This window comes from Morus notabilis, unplaced genomic scaffold, assembly GCF_000414095.1.
Source record: "Morus notabilis unplaced genomic scaffold, ASM41409v2 Scaffold1062, whole genome shotgun sequence".
In the NCBI taxonomy this organism is placed as follows: domain Eukaryota; kingdom Viridiplantae; phylum Streptophyta; class Magnoliopsida; order Rosales; family Moraceae; genus Morus; species Morus notabilis.
The window spans coordinates 10412-35857 of NW_010364904.1; the positions used below are offsets into that span (position 1 = coordinate 10412).

A 25446-nucleotide genomic window follows, 5' to 3' on the forward strand; every position below is an offset into this window, starting at 1 on the left:
TTCATAAAATATTCATAAATATATGCACATAAAATAATGAATAAACTCTTTTATTAAATAAATAATAAATATCATATTACATCTCATGCTTCTAGGACACCATTCCCAACACAACCCTTATACTAACTTACGAAATATCATTCTTTTATTATTAGTTTTTAAAAAAATTTCACATCAATTCATAATAGAAGGTTGCACATCTTTACAATATATAAAAGAGTGAATGTTCGGTCCTGTGGTTTCATCCACCACCAGACGAAAACGTTTTGTCCCTATGTTGATAGGGACAAAACATTTCGTTCCGCTTTTTCTTTTTTTCTGTTTTTTTTCTTTCCTTAATTTCTTTTAGGTCTCTTTTCTTTTCTATTTGTTTTTGGAATTCCTTATTTTCTTATTTGCTCCTTTCATTCCTAATTTTTATTTTTTCTCTCACCCTTATTTAATCTTATTATCATTTTAGTCTTTATATTCTATTTTATTTGATCTTATCATCATTTTAGTCCCTTTTACACCCTTTTTTGGCTATGTTTTTGCGTTTGTTTCATAGGTTTGAACTACTGTTCAACCTTTTGCTACAATATTCTCTCATAAAATTTAAATTTATGTTCAAAACCAAATGGCCCCGAACTTCTTTCTTTCATTTGTTTTTTTGTCCCCCTTCCTTCTTTAAATGCTTTTTTGGTCATTTATTTTTGTTTTATCTCTCGCCCTTAATCTTATCATTTTTGTCCCTCATTTTTGTTTTGTTTTTTTCTTATTTCTCTTCCTTTTATTTGTTTTTGGGTCCCTCTTTCTTTTTCATTGCCTCTTTAGTTCCTTATTTTTATTTTCTCTCTCACCCTTATTTAATCTCATTATCATTTTAATCTCTCATTTTTTTTTCTTTTTCTTTGCTTTTCTTCCTTTTTTGAGGCCCTCCTTCCTTTTTTGTTTGCTTATTTAGTCTCTCATTTTTATTTTTCCTCTCTCTTAATTTAATCTTATCATTTCTTGACAATTACACATTCTTTTTTTTTTTTACGTTTTTTTCTTTCACTTTTCTTCCTTTTGTTCTTTCGGAGCCTCCTTTTTTTTATTTAATTCTTTAGTTCCTTATTTTTGTTTTTCTCTCACCCTCATTTAATCTTATCATTTTTTCTCAATATATATTCTTGCTTATTTCCTCATTTTCACTGTTTTAAAGATTCTCTATAACATAGTCTTTTTTTTATGCACTTTTGTTAAATTGTTTTTTCACCCTCATATTCCCATTAAAATATAGTTTTTCAAAAGTCCCTACTTAACTTTTTCGTTGTGCAATCCTTATTATTTTAAAAGTTATTCTTAACTAACAACTAACTAATATCTCTAATATGAAAAAAAAACATAAAGTAATAACACAATAACTAAAACTTAATGCAAAGATAGAACTTATAGAATTACCCTATGTATATCGAACGTGGCCTCAACTAGTATAAATAAAAGAATGACTGCTCAAAATTAATATAAGAATTTGGATTAAAGTTGAATTTCTCAGTTGTATTCTTAGAGAAAAAAAAATCTAATCATGTTTTGGTTTAGGGCTCAAATGATGCTAAAATGAAAGAAGAGTATAATCGTGTGATCCCAATGCTCTCTGAATATATGCCACGTGATCATTAACTTCACATGATTTGTGATTGTAGACTTATATTTTGTTCATTTTACAGATTTGAGTTTTCAATTTTAGGTTTCTACAGTTAAAAACTCTCAGAAAATGTCACATCTAACTTTTTCTGCTACAGTTAAAAACTCTCAGAAAATATCACATCTCAGATCGAATTGAAAACTCGAATCCGCGAAGCGAACGAGGCCTTAGTCTAATGATAATTGAAGTTGAGGTCTTGAGTTCGGAAAAAGAAAGGACCTCAATTGGGGCTTGTTAAGGATGCTTTTAAAGTCTGACAAATTCTATTAATTGAGAGTTACTGAAGTTAGTTTTTGTGGAATTCAACCATTGGTTAGGGTTTTATAAAGAAGCACCGCAACTATTTTTTTTAAGAATAGAAACTGTTATTATTATTGACGAGAGTAAACATCAGTTCTAATAGCAGATTTTATGAGTGTTAAAGTTTCCTCCAACCAAAATAGCCAATCATCAATATAGAGAGCATAAGCAGCCAAGGAATGGGCAGTTCTATTAGCTTTCTTATACACATGACATATCCTAACTCCAGAAAAGAAAAAAAAAAAAAAAAAAGATAATGAGCTAGATACGTCATACAATAACAATTCAAGTTCATTACAAGGGAAAAAAAACGTTTCATAATTTGGATGTTTGTTGATGCATCAATTTTCACAAATTAAAAATTTAGACCAATGTCTAAGGTGCATAAAAGAATGGTGGAAATTGCTTTAGTTTCGGCTTCACACATGGAGAAAGTCTCCTCAAGCTTCTTTGCCAGGAAGCACTCCAACTATTTGCTAAAAGAGAAAATTGGTCGATGATTTTACTAATTTCCCTTTAATTTTAGCATAATTTTATTGATTTAATAGTAATAACATTTTCGTTAACAACAATACTTTCTATGCACAAACACAGTACTATATTGTTCCTAGCTAAGAGTTAAAAAAAAATGCATGTTGCAGAAAAAAAAAATGCATGTATACAACCAAATGTGATAATACTGACTTTTTAGGACTCAAATACTACCATATATCACTTTCTCAATACGATTACTACCGACTATCACGTAACAAATGCTACAAAAGTGAGTATTCAGCCCAAAAAATTCTATTTTTATAGGACAATCATTCTTTTCCATTCTTTCGAAAAACTATCTAGTGTTTCAAAGTTTCATTGAGATAACATCAATACTCTTCATATCAAAATTAATCGCAATAACACTTAATTCAATTATCATTTTTGTGTAATATTTCTTACATTAGAATTATAAGGAAGAATGTAGAAAATAACAGATTTGTAAAACTAAAATATGTAAATAACAGATTTTAAAACAATTTGAAGTAAATAACAGTTTATTGTATATATATATTTTATTTACGATTACTAAAATGATTTTTTTCCACGTAAATTTTCTTTTAACGATTAGTAAAAAGATTTTTTCTACGTAAATAAAAATTTCTTACCAATTAAATTATTTTTACTAAAAAATATTTACACGGTAAATTGTTATTCATTTTAAATAATTTTAAAATATGTTATTTACTTAATTTAGTTTCATAAATCTACAATTTGTTACAGTTTCTTTTTACCATGAAGACTAATAACTTGGTTAACAGTATTTATATACGGAAGAAAGAGTGATAATATTCTTTTGAAACATGTTTAAAGTAAAGATCATGATTTGAATATTTGCATTTAACATCATATTCATTGGTACATAATTTATTTCCTTAGCGTTTTGTTTTAAAATCTTGCTTGCTTGGTAATTGGTATTTGGTCCAACACAACCGACCTTATCCAACCCGACCCGACTACACTGGACTAGAGTAAAGAGAAACGAAAATCTAGATGATAAAACGCCGTCGTTTGAGCAATTCCAGTCTAATAGAAAAACCCCTAACCCTTGAGTTTACACATATATCAGTTTCAGTCCGCCATCTCCAAGCTTACTCTCTCGATTGCGGCACAAACTCGTATCAACAGCTTTTCAAGGTAAAATTATTCACTTTATATTCGCCTATCCTCAAAATGATGTTGTTTCCTTTCTTTTTCTTCTTAAATGTATTCCTGTGTTAATGTTGATTCAAGAGGAATGGGAAAAACTGCATCTTTGTACAAAAAAAAAAAAAGAATTGGAAAGAAAATGAAATGATGAAATGAATTGTTGTAGAAGAAAAAAAAAGTACAATTAGCGAGAATTGTGATGTGAGTATTTCACAAAACTTTTTAATTTTGTGTATTGATGTTGTGAGGATTTGTTGTTCTAGTGCTAATTTGGTGTGATAAATTTGTTGGGTATTTATTATTTTTGTTGTTAATTCCATTTCCTAAATTTTGTAATTTTGGAATTGTGATGGTTGTGAGGATTTGTGATGTGGGTATTTTACGACAATTTGTAATTTTGTATATCGATGTTGTGAGGATTTGTTCCAGTGCTAATTTGATGTGATAACTTTGTTGGGTATTTATTACTTCTCTTGTTAATTTCCATTTCTAAATTTTGTGGTGCTGTAGATGGTTGAAGAAGTTAAGACAGTGATTCCAGAGTCGGTGTTGAAGAAGAAAAAGAGGGAAGAGGAATGGGCTTTGGCCAAAAAGCAAGAGCTTGAGGCTTTGAAAAAGAAGAATGCTGAGAACAGAAAGCTCATCTTTAACAGAGCCAAGCAGTATTCTAAGGAATATGCTGAGAAGGTAATTACTACTTCATTCCATTCGGATTGTGTTTGGATTGAAAAATCTGATTTAAGCCCCAAAATTTGCGGTTTGGCTCCCCCGTCAATTTCGCGATTTAAGCCCTTCTGCTACCGTTAGAAATTGAGATTTTTCAGTTACCAAAAAGGTTCAAATCGCATAAATTTCAACTTGCTAAGCAAACGAAGTCTTCATATCATTTTCCTTTGTTCTTTAGGAGAAGGAGCTGATCCAGCTAAAGCGTGAGGCTAAGTTGAAAGGAGGATTTTATGTTGAGCCCGAGGCTAAGCTTCTGTTCATCGTTCGTATCCGTGGGTATGTATGTCCTTGATTTCGTTTAGTTTGTTTTGTTGAATTTTTGATATTCTTCTGCTCTTATGATTTGAAATAAAATTTTTCAGTATTAATGCAATGCATCCGAAGACGAGAAAGATATTGCAGCTCCTGCGGTTGAGACAGGTGGATCTTCTGATTCCTTAAATCATTGGTTACTCAAAGCTAATAATGGACATTTGGCTTTGTTTGTGCGTTAGTAAAACAATGCTTTCCTTTCTTGTTTGAAGTGAACTACTAAGGCCCCGTTCATTTCGCTAATTCGAATTTAGAATTCGAGTTTTGCTACAGTAAAAAGCTCTCACAAACAATCACATCTAACTTTTTTGCTACAGTAAAAAGCTCTCACATAAAATCACATCTCAACTCGAATTAAAAACTCGAATCAGCGAACTAAACGGGCCCTAAGTAATTTGTTGGATCTCTCAGTCCGTAAACTAAAACACCATGCCATGTTTAAACAGTTCCCTTGCCCTTTTTTTGTCCATATCCTGGAAACATGCTATGCCAATGATGTTATCCTACAATTATATTCTGAAAGTTGATTTTGTGATGGAATATTTTTGAGATGTCTTACGATATAGGAGATAGGGTTAGTTTCCTATATTTTTACACTGTATTTAAGTAAACAAATAAAGAGGCTTTCACCATTTTTTTCTTCAGAAAACCCGTTAGTAATAATATCTTCCTCATGTGATTAGTCATTATGCTTTTCTTCCCTGTTTTTCTAGCAGTGTATTTGTGATAAAGCACAGGTTTTTGCTTGTTTTGTAATACCGGAAATTTGACTTCAAGGTGTACTATTATGGTAGGACCTGATTTTTCATCTTCTATTTTCTGCTAAACAGATCTTCAATGGTGTCTTCCTTAAAGTGAACAAAGCCACCGTGAACATGCTCCACAGGGTCGAACCCTATGTGACATTCGGGTATGCTTGATTGGTCCGTTTTTTCGACATCAGTACAATTTATAGTTCAACGATTTCTTTGATAAATTGTTATGCGTGATTCTAGATACCCGAATTTGAAGAGCGTGAGGGAACTGATTTATAAGAGAGGTTATGGAAAGCTGAACAAGCAAAGAACTGCTTTGACCGACAACTCCATAATCGAACAGGTTTGTTATCCTTCTCTCTTTTTGGCACATTCTTTGGAAAAATAATTATTTCTAAACATTTTTGCTAAACACCCTTGTTGTCTCACAGGCATTGGGCAAGTATGGAATTATCTGCGTGGAAGATCTCATTCACGAGATAGCGACCGTCGGACCTCATTTTAAGGAGGCAAATAACTTCTTATGGCCATTTAAGCTCAAGGCACCATTGGGTGGTCTGAAAAAGAAGAGGAACCACTATGTTGAGGGTGGAGATGCTGGAAACCGCGAGAACTACATCAACGAGCTCATCAGGAGAATGAATTAGGTTTCGGCAGAGTTTTTCCTTGGTTCAGAGATTGTGAGCATTTATTGTCATTGGAATTAGTCTAAGCTTAAAATTGTTCTTGAAGTTGAAAAGAGTTTTATCTCCTTTTTATGGTATTTTAACGTCTCAGACTTCGGATGCTAGAAAATTTTGCTGCATTTCAGAAGTTTTTAAGCCCTGTGGTCTCATTACGTCGCATTTTTTCTCTATTACCAATTTGCGGAAGTTTTCAATTACCAAGATGAGTACATTTTATCATGAACCTCGGCTGAAAGGACATAAATATCTTTGATCTTGAAAAAAAAAAAAAAGCACTTTCTACGGTAGGGTAGCATTCTTACTGATAGGGTTAGTTTTTTATCGTTGAATTTAATTAAAATCACATCATATTAAAAAAATATGTGGAGTAGACGGTTTTTGATATAGATTTGATAACTAAAAATATTAAACTATCGGTAGTTTAATTTTGTCCTACCAAGAAACTCAAAAAAAAAAAAAAATAAAAACAAAATGAAGGGGGGAAGGTTTTTCGAAGCTGTTTAGTTCTCTTCGCTTTTGTTATTTGTTCACCATTATTTTAATTTTTTCTCCTCATTTTCCAGTTTAATTTGGTTTCTTTCCCTTAAACAATGTGCTTCCTAACTAGTGGACATGCAATGAAAAGCTGTAATTTGATAAACTGCATAAAAATGAAAATAAAAATAAAAAAATCTTCAGCCCCTAAAATGGGAATACTTTCCAAGATTTTGCTTGCACTTGTAACTTCAAAAATTGGGGTAACGATGAGGAAAATTTTACAAATTCCTTTTGATCAATGTTCCTGGTGTCAACATGAGATTTTGCACCATCTTTGGAACAAGAAAGGGAAAGGTGGTCGTCTGCTCTAAAAGTTTATATGAGAAAATCTTATGACAATTTGGGAGGATTGCTTGCGATGTTCTTCATGTTCAATCAGAGCTTCCGGGTCCGGTAGGCGTTGCCAACCCTTTTGGTCCTCTTCCCAATACTTTTATTCAAAGCACCGTCATCTGATCGGTTGAAACTTAACATAAAAGATTATTATAACATTCTCTCTGTTACTCACCCTAACATTACTCGTATTCCAATACTTATATTCCAACCCTTTGGTCCTTCATGTGTCTAGTTGTGGTTCTTTGGAGGCTTTACTCACCCTAACATTACTCGTATTCCAATACTTATATTCCAACCCTTTGGTCCTTCATGTGTCTTGTTGTGGTTCTTTGGAGGCTTCTACTCTCCGGCGACAATTCCCTGTCTTTAATTGGTTTTTTTTTTCCATAAACTTGAAATAATTATCTTGTATGTTTTCATTTTGCAAAAGTTACCACATTCCCCCAAAATAAAATAGATATTTATGACAATATTAGATCATATAGCAACAACAAAGCATCTTAGAACGAATTCTCTTTGTTTTATATTGGTGTTAATCTCTTGACATAATTTATCCATTTACATTCTCTTGAAATTTACTCAACTTTAAAATATATAACGTAGCTTTTCAAATATAACAATAGCAAACAAAACCTAAACGAGAGCCGCACTAACTAATAGAGGAAACTGAAATTGCAACTAAAAGTTGAGCTTCTGTTCTAGCTTTACATAAACAAGAATACACGTGATTAATTTAACAATGAAAGGAATGCAATTGCCCCTAATTCCAAACCCATTTCCATAAAAAAGCACGCCACTTCAAATCGGAATCAGACATTGCAAGACATGTTTTCCTAAAGGAAATTATTCTTCATATTGCCTCCGCCTTGCAAGATCATCTTTATCGTAGTGGTTTCAAACCCGAAGACAAGCAGTTCAATTTACAAAGAATCAAGGTTAAATCATATTCATAAGAACAGCAATATACAACTTGAGAAGTAAAGAGAAAAGTCTACGAGAAGAGCTTCACGACACAGGATACCCTTTCGAAGAAGATCGGGCACATGGTTGTGCTGAACATGATGGCCTCCTTCATCCACTGTGGGGCTATCCGCTCTAATGTTCCTAGCGATAAGACATGGTATAGCAGTTCTACTTCTTTTCCATGTTCCTTCTCTACCCACGTCAGGCTGAAGGAGTAACCTGTTAAAAGCCAGAACCATTAGTGAAGTTCTGTTTCTGCACCAGATCACAGTAAAATGCTTGATGAAGAAAACCTAATTGTCAAGTCATATTCCAATTAGTAACAAAACTTGAAATTCGTATAAATGATAGTTACAAAAACAGAAAATGTTACAAGAAAGCACTAATCAGTACTGAGTATGGTCTAATGGAAGCAATGATCAAATACCAAGTAATTTATATAGCAAAGATAAGTAGCAAAAACCCATTTTTTCTGCATATTTTTGTTATACGTGTCAAAGGTGGATAGTAATGAAATGTAAGCAGAGTTGATTTATAAAACAGCAAAGTGCGGAAGCAAAATTCCAGGGAAGGAAAATCAGATATCTTAACAGTTACCACTTGATTGGTGCTCAGCCGATATGCATATTCCTTCATTTTGAGTAACGACAGAGAATTTCAAGCCCACCAAGTACTCAACAAGGGCTTGAAACAGACAGTTGGCAGTGTCATTGTCATGTAAACCATCACCTGCAAAATGCACATACAACACATCATGATCCAAAAACCTAGAGACCAAGTAACGGTTGCAGAAACTTCAATTTCAGAAACATACTTGTTCTGTCAATAGCTCTTCTACAGCATTCTGGCTGAAAATTTGCAAATTAAGAATCATTTAATAAGAACTAGTCTAAAGATTACCAAAAATACAAGATTACAAAAATACCTGTTGAATGCTCACATGAGCCGAACTAGTCAAACCTTCCTTGTTCAAGCTCGCTGATGCTATTAGGATAGCGTTGTCTTGACCACTGCCACAAGGTCTGGCCATGCCCGTTTCAGTTTCAGAACACCTCCTGCGTTTACTTGTCATTGTTCCGGATGAGCTATCATATAATTCCTGTGATACAATTTTATCGTCTCTAGGTGTACTCATCTCTCTGTTATTTCCGTCTTTTTGACTGCTAAGAGCATTGTCCTGCTGCAGCTTTTTCAGCCTCTCAACCTCTTCCAAAAGCACTTTATCTGACATAAATGTAAGCTCTCTCAAGTGAAACTAGTAAATATATGATATACATGATTGTCTGAATGCAAAAAACAACAGAAATTTCTCCATATGACAATGGTCAATGATAACAATATATACGACAGAATATACAGTGGGAATCTCTTGTGCAACCACTGATGGCCAATGGATAATTCAATGCTCTTATCTATAGCAACGACACAAATGATTAGCCATTCATGCAACTTTCAGGATAAAGATTAAGGTGTCTTGAGTCTCAAGAACAAACCTCTAAAAAAACAACGATATGGAAAACAGAATTTGATTCATGTGTACGCGTGTTGAAAAAATAACAGAAAATGATAACCCTGAGTCTTCTATTTCCCTTTAAAACTATAGAAAACATCAATCACTATTAAGAAAATAAAAACGTAAAACAAAAAGAAGACCGAGGACAAGCTGTCCTTACTCCTTAGCTAAGGAGAACACTTGGGTAAGCTTCTCGGTTCACCATATAAAAGACAAAGGAAAGACACCAAAATCTTTTAAAGGATGAGCAATCAGCCAGAAATGTGTCCTTAAATCCTTCACTAGAAAAGGACCGCGCCTCACCTTTGAATGTGAAACATTAGATGTTTATTTAGATGCATAAATATTTGCCCGAATTCAAATATTCAAACTAAATCCTGAACAAAAACCAGGATTTCTTACTCCTCCGGCTTTCTTCCATCCACAGTTTCTGATACATAGCACACTGCTCATCCTGAGAAACCCTGCAACCAATGCAGTTATAACAAACGTTTTAAGTTTGACACTTAAAACAAAGAAGAAATTGTTGATCATATTCTGTCTAGACAAAAGCAAAAAATAATTTAGGATCACATGCCTAGTCAAGGCAACTTCGCTTCTCAATTCATTAACTTGAGAATGCAATTTTTTGTTTTCATCCTTCAAGTGTTGAATTAACTCCTCTGCCGCTGCAAAATTAAGAATAAACGAGAAAATTGTTTTTTATTAGAAAGACGAAATAAAATAAAATAAAATAAAATAAAAATAAATAAAAATTGAGGCTTGCTGGTGTTTGTATAGAAACAGTAAAGCAAATTCAGCCATGATTCTAAATCTAGTACTAACCACAAAAATGCTTACTTTGAATCATTTATGCCCACCTATGTATCAATATAAAAAGCACATTATGCATTTTTTATTGGCCTATATGTTTTTCACAATTTTATGAACTTTCTTGCAAGCTCACTACTGAAGAACTACAAGAAACAAGGTCATCCAAGATACAACCTTGAGACAACAAGGGGATCAAATCAATTTAATCTAGCTAATTTTGCAGATTCATTTCATGAAAGATCCTAAATTGCTAGCTCAAACAATTTTCTTTTTCTCATCTGATAACAAATTGAAGAGTCGTTTGGTTAGTTCTCAAGAAAATTAAGAGACATTGTTGAAAGCATGGTTGAGTGAAAAGAGATTCTGGACCTTTTGACCTGTGAGAGATCTGAAGATGGTTTCAGGCAAAACTAATATATATAGTGGGAAAAAAACTACATACCAGCTACATAGTTCACAAATTTCACTTCTTGATCTTTATTGACCTCATCCAGTTCAGTCAATCTTTTTGCCTGCAAGAGGAGCAAAAAAAAAAAAAAAAAAAAAGATAATAATAATAATAAAAATAATGATGACGATGATGATGATGATGATGGTGATTAAAAAACTACTTCCCTAACACTATCAAATTCCCTCACATAATTTAACATAATTTACCAACCATACACATGGCTACGTGAGCAAGTATTTACAAAAAGCATAATGCCAACTAAACTTTCTATTTGTCAATCACCCTATTAAATTTGCGTGTTATGAGACTTATTGTAATTCATTCGACCTTGCATACTAGTTGTAAATCCACTTCAGTACCAATAAACTACTTGTTTAGTTTATAGGTTTGAACATAAAATTTGAACAGAAATTCATATTTTTGTGAGAATGAACATGTAGCCAAAAGGTTTGGAAAACAAACAGGTGCAAGATTCTCAAGTTGGATTCGAGTAAACTTATATTTTCAAGTGGGTAACTTAAAAACCCCATTAGTCGATTTCAAAATTAATCCTCGAATAAATGTCAGTTATAGCGGACGAACCATTTAAAGGTATAGGAATTTCCCTAAAAGACATGTTATTCAGACATCAAAATTACCCATCCATACTTTAGTTTTGAAGCAACCGAGCATATAGAAGCAAGATTACTAAGAAATTAAAATCCGTGATGTAAAATTGTTAATTATCCTTTGAACAAAAGATGAAATTTAAAATGTACAAGTAAAAGTTCAAATCTTGGTCGAGTGAAAATGATGTTCATGCTCTTCAAATCAGTTTCTCCAGTGATTTAACATAGCATAACTCAAACCAATGGGAGAAACTAGGTCTATGTCGCAACAAATTATTCAGTTTTCCATATAGTAACAAAAAAGAAAAAAAAAACAACAACAACAACAAAGGAGGAGAGAAAAAACCTTCAATTGAGTGTACTTATCGTAGAGCTTCGAGTAGAGAACCTCCATCTGCGATTAAATCACAACGGAATTTCAATTTAAGAAGCAAAATAAGTGTTTAAAACCAAATAATCAACTATAATCAGTAGAAAAGGAGCAAAAAACAATGGCGTAGTTGTTCGAATGAAGCCCTAAACTTCAAAAAAAAAAGAAAAAGAAAGCACTTTTAAACTGGTTAAAGCTAAGCCTGTGTATGGCTGCTGAGAAATATGGGAAATTGAGGCGAAAGAAAATACCTTTGGTGGCTCCATGGGAGTGCGAGTACCAAATCGGGTCGATACTCGGGGTACTGGGTCAGATTCCACTGCCAATCAGACGACGTCGTTATTAAGTGCTAATCCTAATTTGCGTTTGCTTTAGATTTGGATATTTTACTATGAGACAGTTTACTTTATAATGTACATGAACTTTGGTGCTTAACTTAATATTTGGTTTATTACAATGAAGTTTGAACTTTGAATTTAAAACATTTTAATGTGGATGATAATTAAACAAGCTTTGTTTATGCTATTTATTATCTCAAGTTTATGAAACCTGCTATATACTACAAAATCCCTAAGAAATAATTACACAAAATAATCATTTTTAAAATCCTTATTTAAGATATGTTTTTCATTTAACAATATTTACGTTTTTTTTTCCATTTTATGTTTGTTGAGAATATAGTATTCCGAATGTAACCTTTTACGTGGGTGATTATGAATTTATATAATTAAGGGAGAAAGAGAGAAATAGGTCAAGACTTGAGATGAATTAAAATTAATAGAGCAATAGTTTACATAAGTTAATAAATATGTCAAATTACTGTTTTCGTCCATAACTTGTCTGGTTATGAAACATAACTTGACAAGTTATTGTCCATAATTCACGGTTTTTATCCATAACTTGTCTGGTTATGAACCATAACTTGACAAGTTTATTTAAAACTTATCTAATTATGAACCATAACTTGACAAAGTATGACCTATTAATTTTTATAACTAAAAATTAACCTATACACTTTCTTAAACTTTTCAGCTTATTTTCTACTATTTCTCTATAATTAATAGGGCAGTTAGTTTTCTTAGCAACTAGTAGTAATATGATAATATCATTAGGGAGATTCTATAGTAGAGAGGTGTACTTTTCCCCTATCAGTAGGTTGCGAAATATACACCCTACAATTTCAATTGAATGGTTGAAAAAGATTAAAAATTACTAAATTAAAAAAAAAAAACCGCTCACATACGATTCAATATCAAATTAAAAAATAAAACATAAAAAAATTATAAAGCTTTAATGTCATCAGTTAAAAGGAAAACTTCTAGTTAATTTCCTATCGAAAAAAATGAAGGACCACCAGTCTTCTCCAACTATGATGACAAGAGATCGGAACACGGAGAGAGAGAGATCTAATGGTGATGAAGATTGTGACCGAAATGCAAACTCCACGTATTAGATTTGATGTGATTGAGCCCATGGCAAGTGGAGCTCTTAGAGCATCGGCATCGAGACTGGATCTCGTTGTTCGGGGGTAGTTGGTCGCTGATTGCCACACCGACAAGAATCGTGACTGCGTGAGGGAGATTTCGCCGACATTCTCCAGCGTCAAGAACCATTGATGATTATGATCCACAAAAATCTCCGGCATTCTCCAGCATCAAGAACCATTAATGATCAAGATCCACAAGAATCATGACTATGTGAGGAAAATTTCGCCAGCATCCTTCGGCATCAAGAACCATTAAGGATCCATATCTGCAAGAAACATGACCGCATGAGGAAGATTTCCCTGGCGTTCTCCAGCGTCAAGAACCTTTGATAATTCAAGTCCAAGTTTGATGAAGAACTCATGCTTCTGATATGTCAAAATTGGTTATTTTGAATGTGGAGATGGGAAGAGAGTAGAAGAGGAATACCAAAATTTTTAATTAAACACATCGGCCATTTTGCAACCCATATTCCATATTTTAAATATTAAGACTTGATTCGTTATTAATCTATTTGTCCATCTTTTCGTATCATTTTTCTAAATTGTTTTTTATCTAATTCGTTTACGATTTCAAGTTAACCAAGATTTTAACTTCTGAATATTATGACTTGATAAAAATCATTTCACTTTTGAATATTAGGACTTGATTAAAAATGATTTTTTTTTATTGGGAATGGAGTTGGTTACTGGTGAGAAACTGGAGATTTCAAACTGATTGTTCCATGGCTAATGGGCAACACCTGCCGTGGATCTTTTAGGGAAAAAAAGACAGCAAGAAATTTTTCATGGTTGATGGGCCAACACATGCCTTGAATCTATCAGAGAAAAAACGACAACAAAAAGGAAAAAAAAAAAAAATTTTCAATGTTCTGAGTTCGAACCCACTAAGAGAGACAAATATTGTTTCCAGAAAAAAAAAAAAAAAAAAAAAAAGAAAAAAAAAAGACCTCATATCATTGCTTCATTTCTAGACTTTGGTTGTATAACCATGGCCCCACAACAAATTTAACCACAATCATCCATTGGATTGTACCCTACAGGTAGGGAGAAAAAACATCCCTACCATAAATTCCTCATATCATTATAAGTTATTTTACAGACTAATACGCACATATCACAACTTGGGGACACTTTTTTTTTTCCTCTGCGTAAGAGGCATATATGTAATTAACTCCATATCAAAGTACTTGAAAAGAAATGCAGAGAATGAAAGTTAATAATAACAACAACAACAACAACAACAACAACAATAATAATAAAATTATTGGTTAAAAATACTCATGAGAAAAAAAATGACGGCTCGGAGTTTAAGAAAAGAAGTTAAATAACTTAAACATTAATGGATAGGTTCGAAGAAAAAATATTTAAGAAAACCTCTTTTTTTTTTTTTTTTAGTAAAGAAAAGACATATGCTAGAGACAATTTTAATTCCAATTTTTGTACAAACTTTTGAGTTGTCGTTTTATTATTATAGGTGCAATTAATTGATGTGCCAATCTTTTAAACAACTTAGAATTTGATATGAAAGTTGAGATTAGAATTAGTATCACTAGTATTATGCTTGAAAATAATTGAACGAGTCCCTTCAAGGCAAGTATAGTGGAAGCAGATGACAGTGAATTTAACTCACAAAACTGAAATTTTATACATGGAGCCGCTAAATGAGAAAGTTGATCTCATCAAGTTAAATTACATGTGAGATAGGTTGCAATAATATGAATGCTTTGAAAATTAATTCAAGCCACTCTTTTGGTCAGATTAGCCTCAAAGAAGATCAAAGCATTCATGAGCTTTTCAGGGCTGATAAAGCTTCCTTCGTCGTAGCCGAGATGACGGCATCCGAGGCATTTGGCAAGTAATAATATTTTCCTGCAAGAATAAGCCTCATAAACCATTATGAGATTGTGTTGAAGTCTGTAGATCAAAGAACAATGGATGAATTAAGTGAAAATAAACCTTGAGCTACTCTAGCTATCTCCTTGGCAAATCCAGTTGAGACGAACTTGTTTTCCGTGTCGATGACGAGAAGTGACATCCCAGCTTTGTATATTTTACCGGCCACTTCAAGAATCTCATCCTTCATTGATACCGTTGGCAAGTGACCACATAATGAATATGATGGAGACATTTTCATGTCTCAATAACCAAAGTATTAGATTTGTTTTATTTCTAGTATGCTTGGTTTTTACAAGTGATGGCATTTAAAAGTTTGTGCTCACATATGAGAAATTTGTTTTACAAACTAGTATAATAAGAAAATTGTTTAAGCATCTGATACATTAAGTAACCTTTGTTTCTTCAGATAGTGAGGGTTTTTTTTTTTTTTTTTGCTCACATCGGATAGTTATGCATTGTTGCATGTTTTGTGAGGTAATCTTAAGCAGGATTTTCTGTCGTGACTTTTATTAAGTTGGAAGTATAATCTCACAAGTGCACCATCAACAAGCAGGTTTTATTTAGACAAGTTAGCAACATGATTCGCGGACAATGAAAGTAAAATTTACCTTCAACTCCTGAGCTGAAGGTCTGGGGGCGTCAGCAGCAGCAGCAGCTTCGGGGTCGGTGGATTTTTTCAGTGATATGTTTGCTCTACCATCAGTCAATACAACAATCATTACGCGTCCAACATCGCCACTCTTTTCTGCATTTAGTCCGACCCTGACAGCCTAAGGAGATTTACGTTCGTAGAGTGCTCAGTTATGGGAGCTACCCATGCAACTGTGTGCAGAGAATAAAACTAGCATAATTGCACCACCAAAAGCTAAGCTATTAGTAAAAGATGCTACCCATGCAACTGTGTGCAGAGAATAAAACTAGCATAATTGCACCACCAAAAGCTAAGCTATTAGTAAAAGATGTCAACAATCAATCAAATATTCGGAGGTTCTTCACAAGTTAATCTAAAATGAATTTAGAGGAGACGCTGACACCAACGTATACTTGTGAGAGAATCAACGCAAGAGATTCATAAGCAGGTATTCATATTACACCGACCAAATACGTACCAACTATAGAGATGCTTAATTGAAATATGTCAAAACCTGCACATTTTAATTTATCTCTTTCAAATCTTAAAAGAACTGTTAGTCATGTATATATCAAATCCACATACCGTGGTGAGACCATGAGCAAGGGGTGAACCTCCACCACATGGAAGTCTCTCAAGACGTTTTCTTGCCATTGCAATTGATCTAGAAGGAGGAAGAATAACTTCTGCACAGTCTCCACGGAAAGGAATAATAGAAACCTATTTGCATTTAATTCAAAGACTCAGATGTGGTATTTCTGGGGAGAGTATATAAGCAAAGAGAAGTATCTCATCATGATTATCATCTTGATTTGCTTACCTTTAGAACGCGAAGAATATGTATCATAAATGATTTAGATAGTGCATGAAAAAGAACAAAAAAAAAGGAGTTCAATCAGAATGAAGAGCGATAAAGTATCCTTTATGATCAGAATTGATTACTCTCATGTTCACAAAATAAACCTACTTCTGAACTGTCAAGGTGTAATAAAGCTCTCACATATTGAACCATTCAATTTGATATGCCGTTGGGCGTGCATATCAGACTGCACACTCTAATGAATGAATTTTTTATTATATGTTTACTGTAAACTATAATTTTCTCCTCTCAATTCTATAGTTCTCTTGAATCATGCGAGCCGATAACCTAAAAAGAGCAATTTCTGTTCCATTTGATCTTCTGTTACTATTACTCTTGTCGTATAAACATTGCAGTGTTTAGACAATTAAATTGATACAGAAATGGGCCCTACAACGTGCACTCATGGATCTATATTTCAATTAATAATTTACAACTAGCTTATGTACCCTTAATGATGATGATGATGATGATGTGACCATGAGGCTGGCCCAAAACACAAGGACAAAGAAGAAAAAAATTCAAGCAAATAACAACGAGCAGTATGGTTGCTCATCGGCAAAGTCACTTTTTACCCAGAATAAAAAGTTCATCTTTCAAAACAAGCCAATGCTCATAAGAGAACTTCTTAAACTCACAACCATGACATAAAATATTTTGGTGGATCCAATAAAGATATAAATTTGAAACACATATGCTTAACTAATGAGACCTTAAAAGCTAAAAATAATTTGTTCTAAGTCACCTGATCCCTGCTTGTATAACTTTCTGCTAGTAACTTTAGTGCAGCACCTTTAGCATTCTGCATTCTATTCAGTGCCATGCTTCCACTTGCATCAACTACAAATATAACCTGTCATGAAGTAAATGTTAGAACAATGAACGATTCCAAGTAACTGCATGATTCCAAGTAACTGCATGGGAACTTTTTCAACTAAGATTCCTTAAATGTAGACTGTCACCAAGTAAAGAATTTGGTCGACATCCTTGACAGATAAATCATATTTAATTGGAGAGGAGACTAACTTATATAAGTTTAATCCCGTTTTCTCTTATCCTTTCCTTTGATTAAATAGAAAGAAATGGAAGTAACAAAACCGTGGCTCTTATACCAGTGCTCCTGCTTTTCGTGCCATTCTCTTTGCCCTCATGTCAGTTTTCTCCACAAAAACTTTCCGACTTTTCTGGGTGTCCTTTTCTCTACGCAACTTTTGATATGGTGCAGCTGCTCTCAGGGTTGCATCAACAGCTAATCTCTTTATAGGGCCCTGTTGAAGGAAAAAGCTTGATTAGAAAAGACGGTATAGTAAAGCAACCATTTGATATTATATTTAAGATTTCTGAGACTCTTGGAAGAGAATCTGGAATCACTCTAGAGGAAGAATTTAAGCTTTCCCACTATTACGGGAAGTCTTAGTAAAGCCAACAAAAGGAAGGAAGGAACTTTCTCTTACAGAACTAAGAGGAAAAAAAAAAAAAAAAAAAACACTCGTCAATGATGTAAAGAAAATTTGGGTCATGAAGTAGGAAGAAGAAGAGAAAAAGGATAAAATGTATAAGAAGCTCAAATTAGAAAGGTAGCTATAACTCTCTTCTGGATGGTACAGCTAGAACAAATAAAAAGGAGAGGAGGAGGTGACGTACTAACCTTTGGAAGCATTGGCTTAATGTATCGTCCCCTATCTTCTGAAAATATAACATTCTTTGCCCTACCAGCTTTCCCTCGGCGCCTTTGAGCTTGCTGTGCAAAGAAAAGAAGTTTCTCATCCACCAAACCCCCTTCAGCATCAAATATGAACTCTTCTGGTAATTGATCTTGCTGTTGTTCATTTTCTTCGTCATTTTCGTCCTGCATGGAAGTTTGGCATCATAGGAAAATAAGTAATTCCTTTGAAAGCTTTAGACATACGAAAGGTAACACATAATTGAGGAATTAAAAATTAGAGATAACTAATTGCATAGTGACTTAAGAGAAAAGAAAGCACAGTGGATACTTGTGTACCCCCAAAAGAATATCTGGTTAATATTAACAAACCTCTTGCTCATCTTCTTCCTCATTCTGCTCTTCCCCAGAATCTTGGTTCTGTGGAGGAGGTGGTGGTGGAGATTGTTGATTTTGCTGGTCTGGTGGGTTTTCATTAATGATTGAACGCGGAAGAATGACAAGTTCTACCTGTAGTACAAAATATGTCGGAACGAAATTTTGCATGCGATCAAGTGAAAGGATAATGAAGCAGATAATGACAGTATAACTTGACAATACACATGGTTATTTCATTTAACAAACAAATGATAACAAATTTAATTGTAGGGACAAAATATTTATTCTGTACTAGGAACTTTAACATTACACGCATTTAGATTGGAAATTTAAAATGAATAAATTACAATTCTTCATGCCTGGACATAGCACATATTTTTGGAGCATACTCTTATATAACAAGCGAAGTGCATATATGAAACGAAATCATGTGAAAAATCTTCCAGAAAAATACTTAACAGCTTTTTTCAGGTCGTCAACACCAACTCTTTCACGTCCTTCCAGAGCAGCTAAGCATTTTGCAACACGGGCAGCATATAGCTCAGCTCTGTGTCCCTGCAGATCGCAATAGATGTATTATAGTTGCAAACGACAACAAGATACTTGGAAGCAGAACATGTTAAAATCCATTTTTAGGAAAGATCTATTAGTACTATTATTTTGTTCAGATATACTTGGATTGATTTAAATTTATCTTAAAAGCACCATAATATCAAGGCAAAGGGTGTCCATGCCTGAGAATTGAGAGGCTATAACATAGTTGATAATGGCCTACATACAGATGCGCAGGACTATAACAATGGAGTCCAGAATGAGCAGAAAGGCTTATTAGGGCTTATAGTTAGATCCAAGTCGCCTAAGACCTCTTGGTCCAGTGGCACTGGGGTTTGGGTGGGGGTTGTGGGTTCAATCCCATGTTGTATCAACAAAACAAAACAAAAAAAGAAAAAAAGTTAGACCAGGCCCCTTCCCCAAAATCTGTATCAGTTGTAATAGCTAATTGTTGAGAATAATGTACTAGAAGCATGAGATGTATAACAAAACAAAACAAAAAAAGAAAAAAAGTTAGATCCAGGCCCCTTCCCCAAAATCTGTAATAGTTGTAATAGCTAATTGTTGAGAATAATGTACTAGAAGCATGAGATGTAATAGGATATTTATTATTTTATTAATAAAAGAGTTTATTCATCATTTTATGTACATATATTTATGAATATTTTATGAATATCAAATGAAAATTCCGTAATTATTTATGTAACCTTAAACATAGTATATAAGTGTTATATACAAGAGGATAGTGTTTAAGGATAATAATCAAAAACATTGTTCATAATGAATTTAATTAAAGTTCATAATCTTTAATTAAAACATTATTAATACATGTCATTCTCATTTAGAATGGAACGGTGCTATCCACACTGTTAATATGGTGAGATATTGAATGAGTGTATTACGCATAATAAGATTATGTCAAACATGGACACAGACAAAATATGAATTTCTAATAATTTTCGTTAAGCATAGAAATTCTAATTAGTCTACCGATGGTCATATATAGAATGATCTTAATCCTGAGTTCTTACAAACTCCTATTTATAGATTTATGTCTTTTAATTTATTCGGTACGGATTCTGAGACCCTGAATCCTATTCCTTGTATTTTGGAGACATGATGAAATAGGTAGCTGGGAATGTTATTATACGAGATGGAATCCATTCTTTCTTGAGAAAGAAGTAGATAAATAATTCTCTTGAGTGTTGATTCGATACTTGGATTAGTAAGAGCGCTCTGGTTCATGAATGTGTTTTATGAATCACTATCCATTAGAGAATCAATGGTACTCAAGGATGCAGCTATAATTAGAGAGGTTAACGGATTCTACCTGACTCTAATTATGAATTATTTATGGAGGATTGATCTATATGTAATGACTATATCAAATGGACACTTCGCAGTTTAGAAGTAATTAATGTCTATAATTTCGAGAGTTCAATTCCAAGTTTATAGTGGAGTAACTATTGAAATTAATATAATTAATTAATTAATTAAAGTGTTTAATTAATTATTAATTTTATTAGAGCTCGGGATTATAGGTCCATTAGTCCCCGCGTCGTCCTTGTAATTCTACCAGACACAAATGGTAAAATAGGAATTTTAGAATTACGAAATTCTAAAATTAAATATTCGAAAAATAATTAATTGAGAATTAATTATTATTTAAATAATGTAATTATTTAAATTTAAATTTGAATTGGGAACATAATTTAAATTTATCATTTTTAACCTATTTGATAAGTTGTTCAATTTAGAATTCAAATTAACTTAAGTTTGACTTAAATTCGAATTTGAATTTGAATTAAAATTGGATAAAGGATGATTTCTCTTCCTTCCCTATATGTTATTGGCGCCACACACAGGGTGAAACCCTAATGGAATGGCCGGCCACCTTATGGATAAAAGGAATGAATTTTTTGTTCCAAAATTCAAATAGGAGATAGAGATTTGATTCATTTTTGAAGTTTGACTTCTACTCTTTAAATATGAGAATGATAGAGAATTGTGGACACAATTTTTGAAACAATTATTCAGCCCTAAAAGTTGGTGGCCGAAATTCTCATATAGGAAAAAGAGAGGAAAATTTTTTCTCCCAAAAAATTTCACATCGTGCATGCGTTGGTGTTTGTGGAAATTCGAGTGTTTCAGAAACATGTTTTGTCTCACGTGTGCCCACACACACGTCTACGTGGAATCAAGAAATTGACGTGGAAGACTTCGGTTTTCTAAATACAAAGCTCGGAGCAAGGACTGTTCGTGGACAAAGAACTCAAGTTATCATCCGAGTCGGCTTCCAGATATTTTTCCGGATTGAGTTCTTGATATATAAATTAATGCGATTAATTTATTCGTGCATAAATTAATATAATCTATAGAGTATCTCAAAAGTTTTATGAAAATTTTTGTTATACACGATCCGCCTTTCTCCACGCTTCCGCAGCCGAATTCGATTCGGCAACCAACACTAACAAGCAAGTAGTGACTTTTTATGATTAATCTGTCTCATGAGCAGTGAGAACTATCGTCCACTACGTTTGTGTACTTGACACCAAGAATCATGTCTACCCAAAAGAACCTCACCAATGGCTCAACGTTCCCTAAATAAACTAGATGATGACTAAAATAAAATGAAATAAAAGTTTGTGCAGATGATGCAAGTATTGAGAGTAAATAATTAACGGGAGCCTGATCAGCAAATTTGACTTAGGGTGTGTTTGGGATTGCTTTTACAACTCCTAAAAGTACTTTGCACAAAACCTATACAACTATAGTGTTTGGTTAAAAGGTTGATAAGCACTTTGCACAAAGACCAATGCGCTTTTTAAGCTATTTAGAAAGGTTGGAATATGTAGCTTTTAGATTTTGCTTCTGCTTCTAACTTTTATGTGATGACGTTTGGTTGGAGGATTCAAACCATGTGATTCGAACCATTTTCGATTTACGTGTATTTTTTGTGAGAGAAAATACTGTAGCGAACTACGAATTATGATTCGAATCAGGGAACGAATCCCTCTACCAAACATACTCGTAGTGATTCTTTAAAAGCACAACAATCCCAACGCACCGTTAATCTTCTTGGAAAGAAACCAATGAAAAGTTGTACTAAATAAAGAAAGAGGGTAGTAGTGAGAACCTGGCAGACACCACGGAGGGCTTCCATAACCAGGTATTTTAACTGCTCTCTGTTGATTGTTACGTCTTTCAAATACTCCCTTGCCAAAATGATCTGCAATGTGAAAACATAATCAAATCATCGTTCTTTATTTGGACAAACTTTATCGTGCATCATGATAAAGTTCAATAAGAACCAACGTGAAGAGATTTACCACTACAATAGGGCTTAGAACCTAATGAAGAAACGCTATTGCTTGCAAGACAATATAAGGAGAAGACATACAACTTATCACTTATCAAATCATCATAAGCTGGAAGTAACCTAGTACTCTAGTTGCCTAAAAATATACTTTTCTTTATCTTCATGACTACCTGAGTTTTTGCCAACTCCGTTTCTTCCTCTACCATCATATAAACCTCATTGCTATACTCCTGAAATTGTGTTGCAATTCCAACAGCTGCAACACGGTCGTCAAAACTCAGTGGAAGATCTGCACTGCAGAAGAAGAGCGTCTTTGCTAGAAAGTCAAAGTAGATAAAAAGGAAGGAACATATTCCTTTTATGCTAAATATAATGTGTGTACCTCAAATTGATTGCAATCCGATCTAGTAGGTGTTCACGGACAGCTCCCTCTTCCGGATTATAAGTAGCAATCAAGAGTGGCTTACATGGGTGTCTAAAGCTGATTCCCTCTCTTTCCACAGTATTAACTCCTTCAGTTAACACATTAAGAAGCAAATTACTAATACCCTCGTCCAAGAGATTGATTTCATCGACATATAGAACACCTCTATGAGCTTCAGCCAGAAGGCCTGGCTGGAAAACAGTCGTCCCTGTTTTCACAGACTCCTCAACATCAACAGATCCAAGAAGTCTGTCCTCTGTGACTCCAAGTGGGATCTGGATACGAGAAAGTAGGTTAAACAAGTAAATAACCCCGAATACAAGGCTCACCTAACATAAATAAATAAATAAATACCTGGACAAAAGGAGACCTGACAATTTGAGTCTTAATATTGCCATCAGAATCATATTCCAGGCGCTCAGCTAGACCGTCTTCCCACCTTGAAAATTACAATCAAAGCCATAACTATCTTGGAAAAGATAATTATCATACTATATTTTTTCTTCCATCTGTTGCAAACAACTGTTTCAGCTAAATGAACTTCTATTACACAGTATCCTTACTCTTCAGGGCAAGCCGGATCTGCATTTGACATAGAACCAACAACTACTTCAATGGGCGGCAAAATCGCATGTAGCCCACGCGCCATAACAGTCTTGGCCGTGCCTCGTCTTCCAGAGATGGCGATCCCTCCAATTTCACGGTCTATGGCCCCAAGCAGAAGAGCAGTTTTTATAGCATCCTACAAAAAAGAAGGCACTTACAAAGTACACATAAGTGTGCGGATTTAACTGGTTAATCAACATTAATAAAATCACCTTTACAATCAGAATGCATTGCAAATGGAAATCTTTGAAGTTGCATAATAATCACGTAATATGAACTGTACACAAATTTATACCCTGATATCTAAAATCCTCAAAAAGAAAAAAAAATTTCATTTTAAAGGAAAAATGAAGTATAAGATCTAGAATGTTATACAATATTTTTCTAACCATCTGCATAAAAAACACGCCTTCACTCTTCATCTGATATTATTGATATCTTCTATTCAAATTCCACTAATTCCTGATTCTTTCTTTCTCATTTCGCCAAAGGACTCAAACAGAACACTAAGCTCTGACGACAGTATTTGCAGAAAATTGCATAATCAAGTCATCTATACTCTAAATAAATATATATATATATATATATAACTTCTAGAATTTCAAGAAATTCACACAATTAAGACTTGCTTCGCCGCGAACAGATATCGCGCCAAACTTAATCAAAACGTTTCCAGATAGAGAGACAGAGGAGCAGTACCTGACCGACGACAGCAGCTAGAGGAAAAAACTGCCTCCCATAGGGAGTGACATCGAGATTCTTCTCCGGAGCGAGGACGGCGCCATTGCCGGAGTCGGCGATGGCATTCGCAGAAGCGTGAACTCGGACGCCATGGCTGCGGAGGCGTTTGGAGCTGAAATAGGAAGAGAGAGACGGAGAGAAGAGAAGAGGATGTTGTTGAAGCTTGAGTGAGGGAAGCAATGGAGCTGGTTGGAGTCGAGAATGAGAAGTGCACGTTGGAGCTCTGTGTAAGACCGCCATGGAGGAGGGAGAGAGAGAAACTGGTGTCTCCTTTCTTATCTGTTACATAGTATTTTAATGGGAAGACAGTTTTGCGGGTCCCGCAGAAATCTGGAAATCCTTGGAAATAAATCAATAATGGTCGTGAGTGAGTCCCGTTATCGCCTGAGCCTCCAACCCTCAATTCCGTTGCTTCAACGACATGTCGTTTGACGTTAATGCCGTTTTGTTGGTTGGAGACCTACCCTCCCGAATCCCATCTAGTTTCCGTTTTTTTTTTTTTTTTTTTTTTCTTAACTTATAGTTGAGTTGTATATAACTCATTTTAACTCTCTTGCTTTTTTTTTTGGTAATTAACATTGTCTGTATCTTTTACTATGAAATATCGTTTCATTTTAGTTCCCAGATTTTTTAATCCTTGACACTAATATTAACTAACAACTAGCGAAATTTCAAATTGAATCATCACTTCTCAATTGCATAAAACTGAAACTTTTATAAAGTTACAAATAAGTGTTTAGTTTTCAAGTCTTTTAAGTGTGTTTTGTAGGTCTTGGGGCAGGCTTAATGCGGATGCCATAATTAGTGGTGGGATTATTTATTAGCAAGTTTTACTGGCGAGGTGGGACGGTTTTGGACGTCGTCCACGGAGTATTACATTAGGATGAATTTGCATGAGAAGGCCATGGAAATATTTGACGGCATGAGCTAACGTTATCACAGTTAGAGATTGTAGTGTGATTTTTGATTCGTGTACACAATTTGAAACGAGTACGCTAGACCATCAGATCGAGAATGATATGGCTTTGAGCGAGAACGAAGAAGAAGAGAAGAATGTTGTTCCTTTAGGATGTCTGTGGCTGAATTTGAGAAGAAAATACTTGATGGGTTTGGTACAAGATGACACGAAGGATGTGCCGTGTCTCATGTGCATTTAGGATTAGCTTTGATTA

General features: G+C 34.0%; 3 protein-coding genes across 3 annotated transcripts; 1 reads left to right on the forward strand and 2 right to left on the reverse strand.

Moving 5' to 3' along the window:
* The first annotated feature begins 3553 nt into the window (after positions 1-3553).
* On the forward strand, positions 3554-6263 carry LOC21386706 (60S ribosomal protein L7-4). Its single transcript, XM_010107097.2, has 7 exons — positions 3554-3637; positions 4160-4336; positions 4554-4651; positions 4738-4795; positions 5518-5597; positions 5683-5785; positions 5874-6263. The coding sequence occupies exons 2-7, from the start codon at positions 4160-4162 to the stop codon at positions 6087-6089; spliced, it is 732 nt and encodes a 243-aa protein (XP_010105399.2). The 5' UTR covers positions 3554-3637; the 3' UTR covers positions 6090-6263.
* A 1343-nt stretch (positions 6264-7606) lies between these two features.
* Positions 7607-11743, reverse strand: LOC21386707. The gene is made up of 8 exons (XM_024171538.1): positions 11696-11743; positions 10733-10802; positions 10055-10145; positions 9880-9941; positions 8890-9188; positions 8779-8812; positions 8562-8693; positions 7607-8183 (listed from the first exon to the last, which is right to left on the reverse strand). Exons 1-8 carry the CDS (start codon positions 11741-11743, stop codon positions 7993-7995), a joined length of 927 nt encoding a protein of 308 aa, XP_024027306.1. The 3' UTR covers positions 7607-7992.
* A 3032-nt stretch (positions 11744-14775) lies between these two features.
* On the reverse strand, positions 14776-24580 carry LOC21386708 (magnesium-chelatase subunit ChlD, chloroplastic). Its single transcript, XM_010107099.2, has 15 exons — positions 24233-24580; positions 23491-23669; positions 23282-23366; positions 22886-23202; positions 22674-22797; positions 22321-22413; positions 19092-19187; positions 18627-18764; positions 18240-18440; positions 17704-17859; positions 17337-17444; positions 16318-16452; positions 15710-15871; positions 15162-15282; positions 14776-15074 (listed from the first exon to the last, which is right to left on the reverse strand). The coding sequence occupies exons 1-15, from the start codon at positions 24512-24514 to the stop codon at positions 14989-14991; spliced, it is 2283 nt and encodes a 760-aa protein (XP_010105401.1). The 5' UTR covers positions 24515-24580; the 3' UTR covers positions 14776-14988.
* Between the last annotated feature and the right edge of the window lie 866 nt (positions 24581-25446).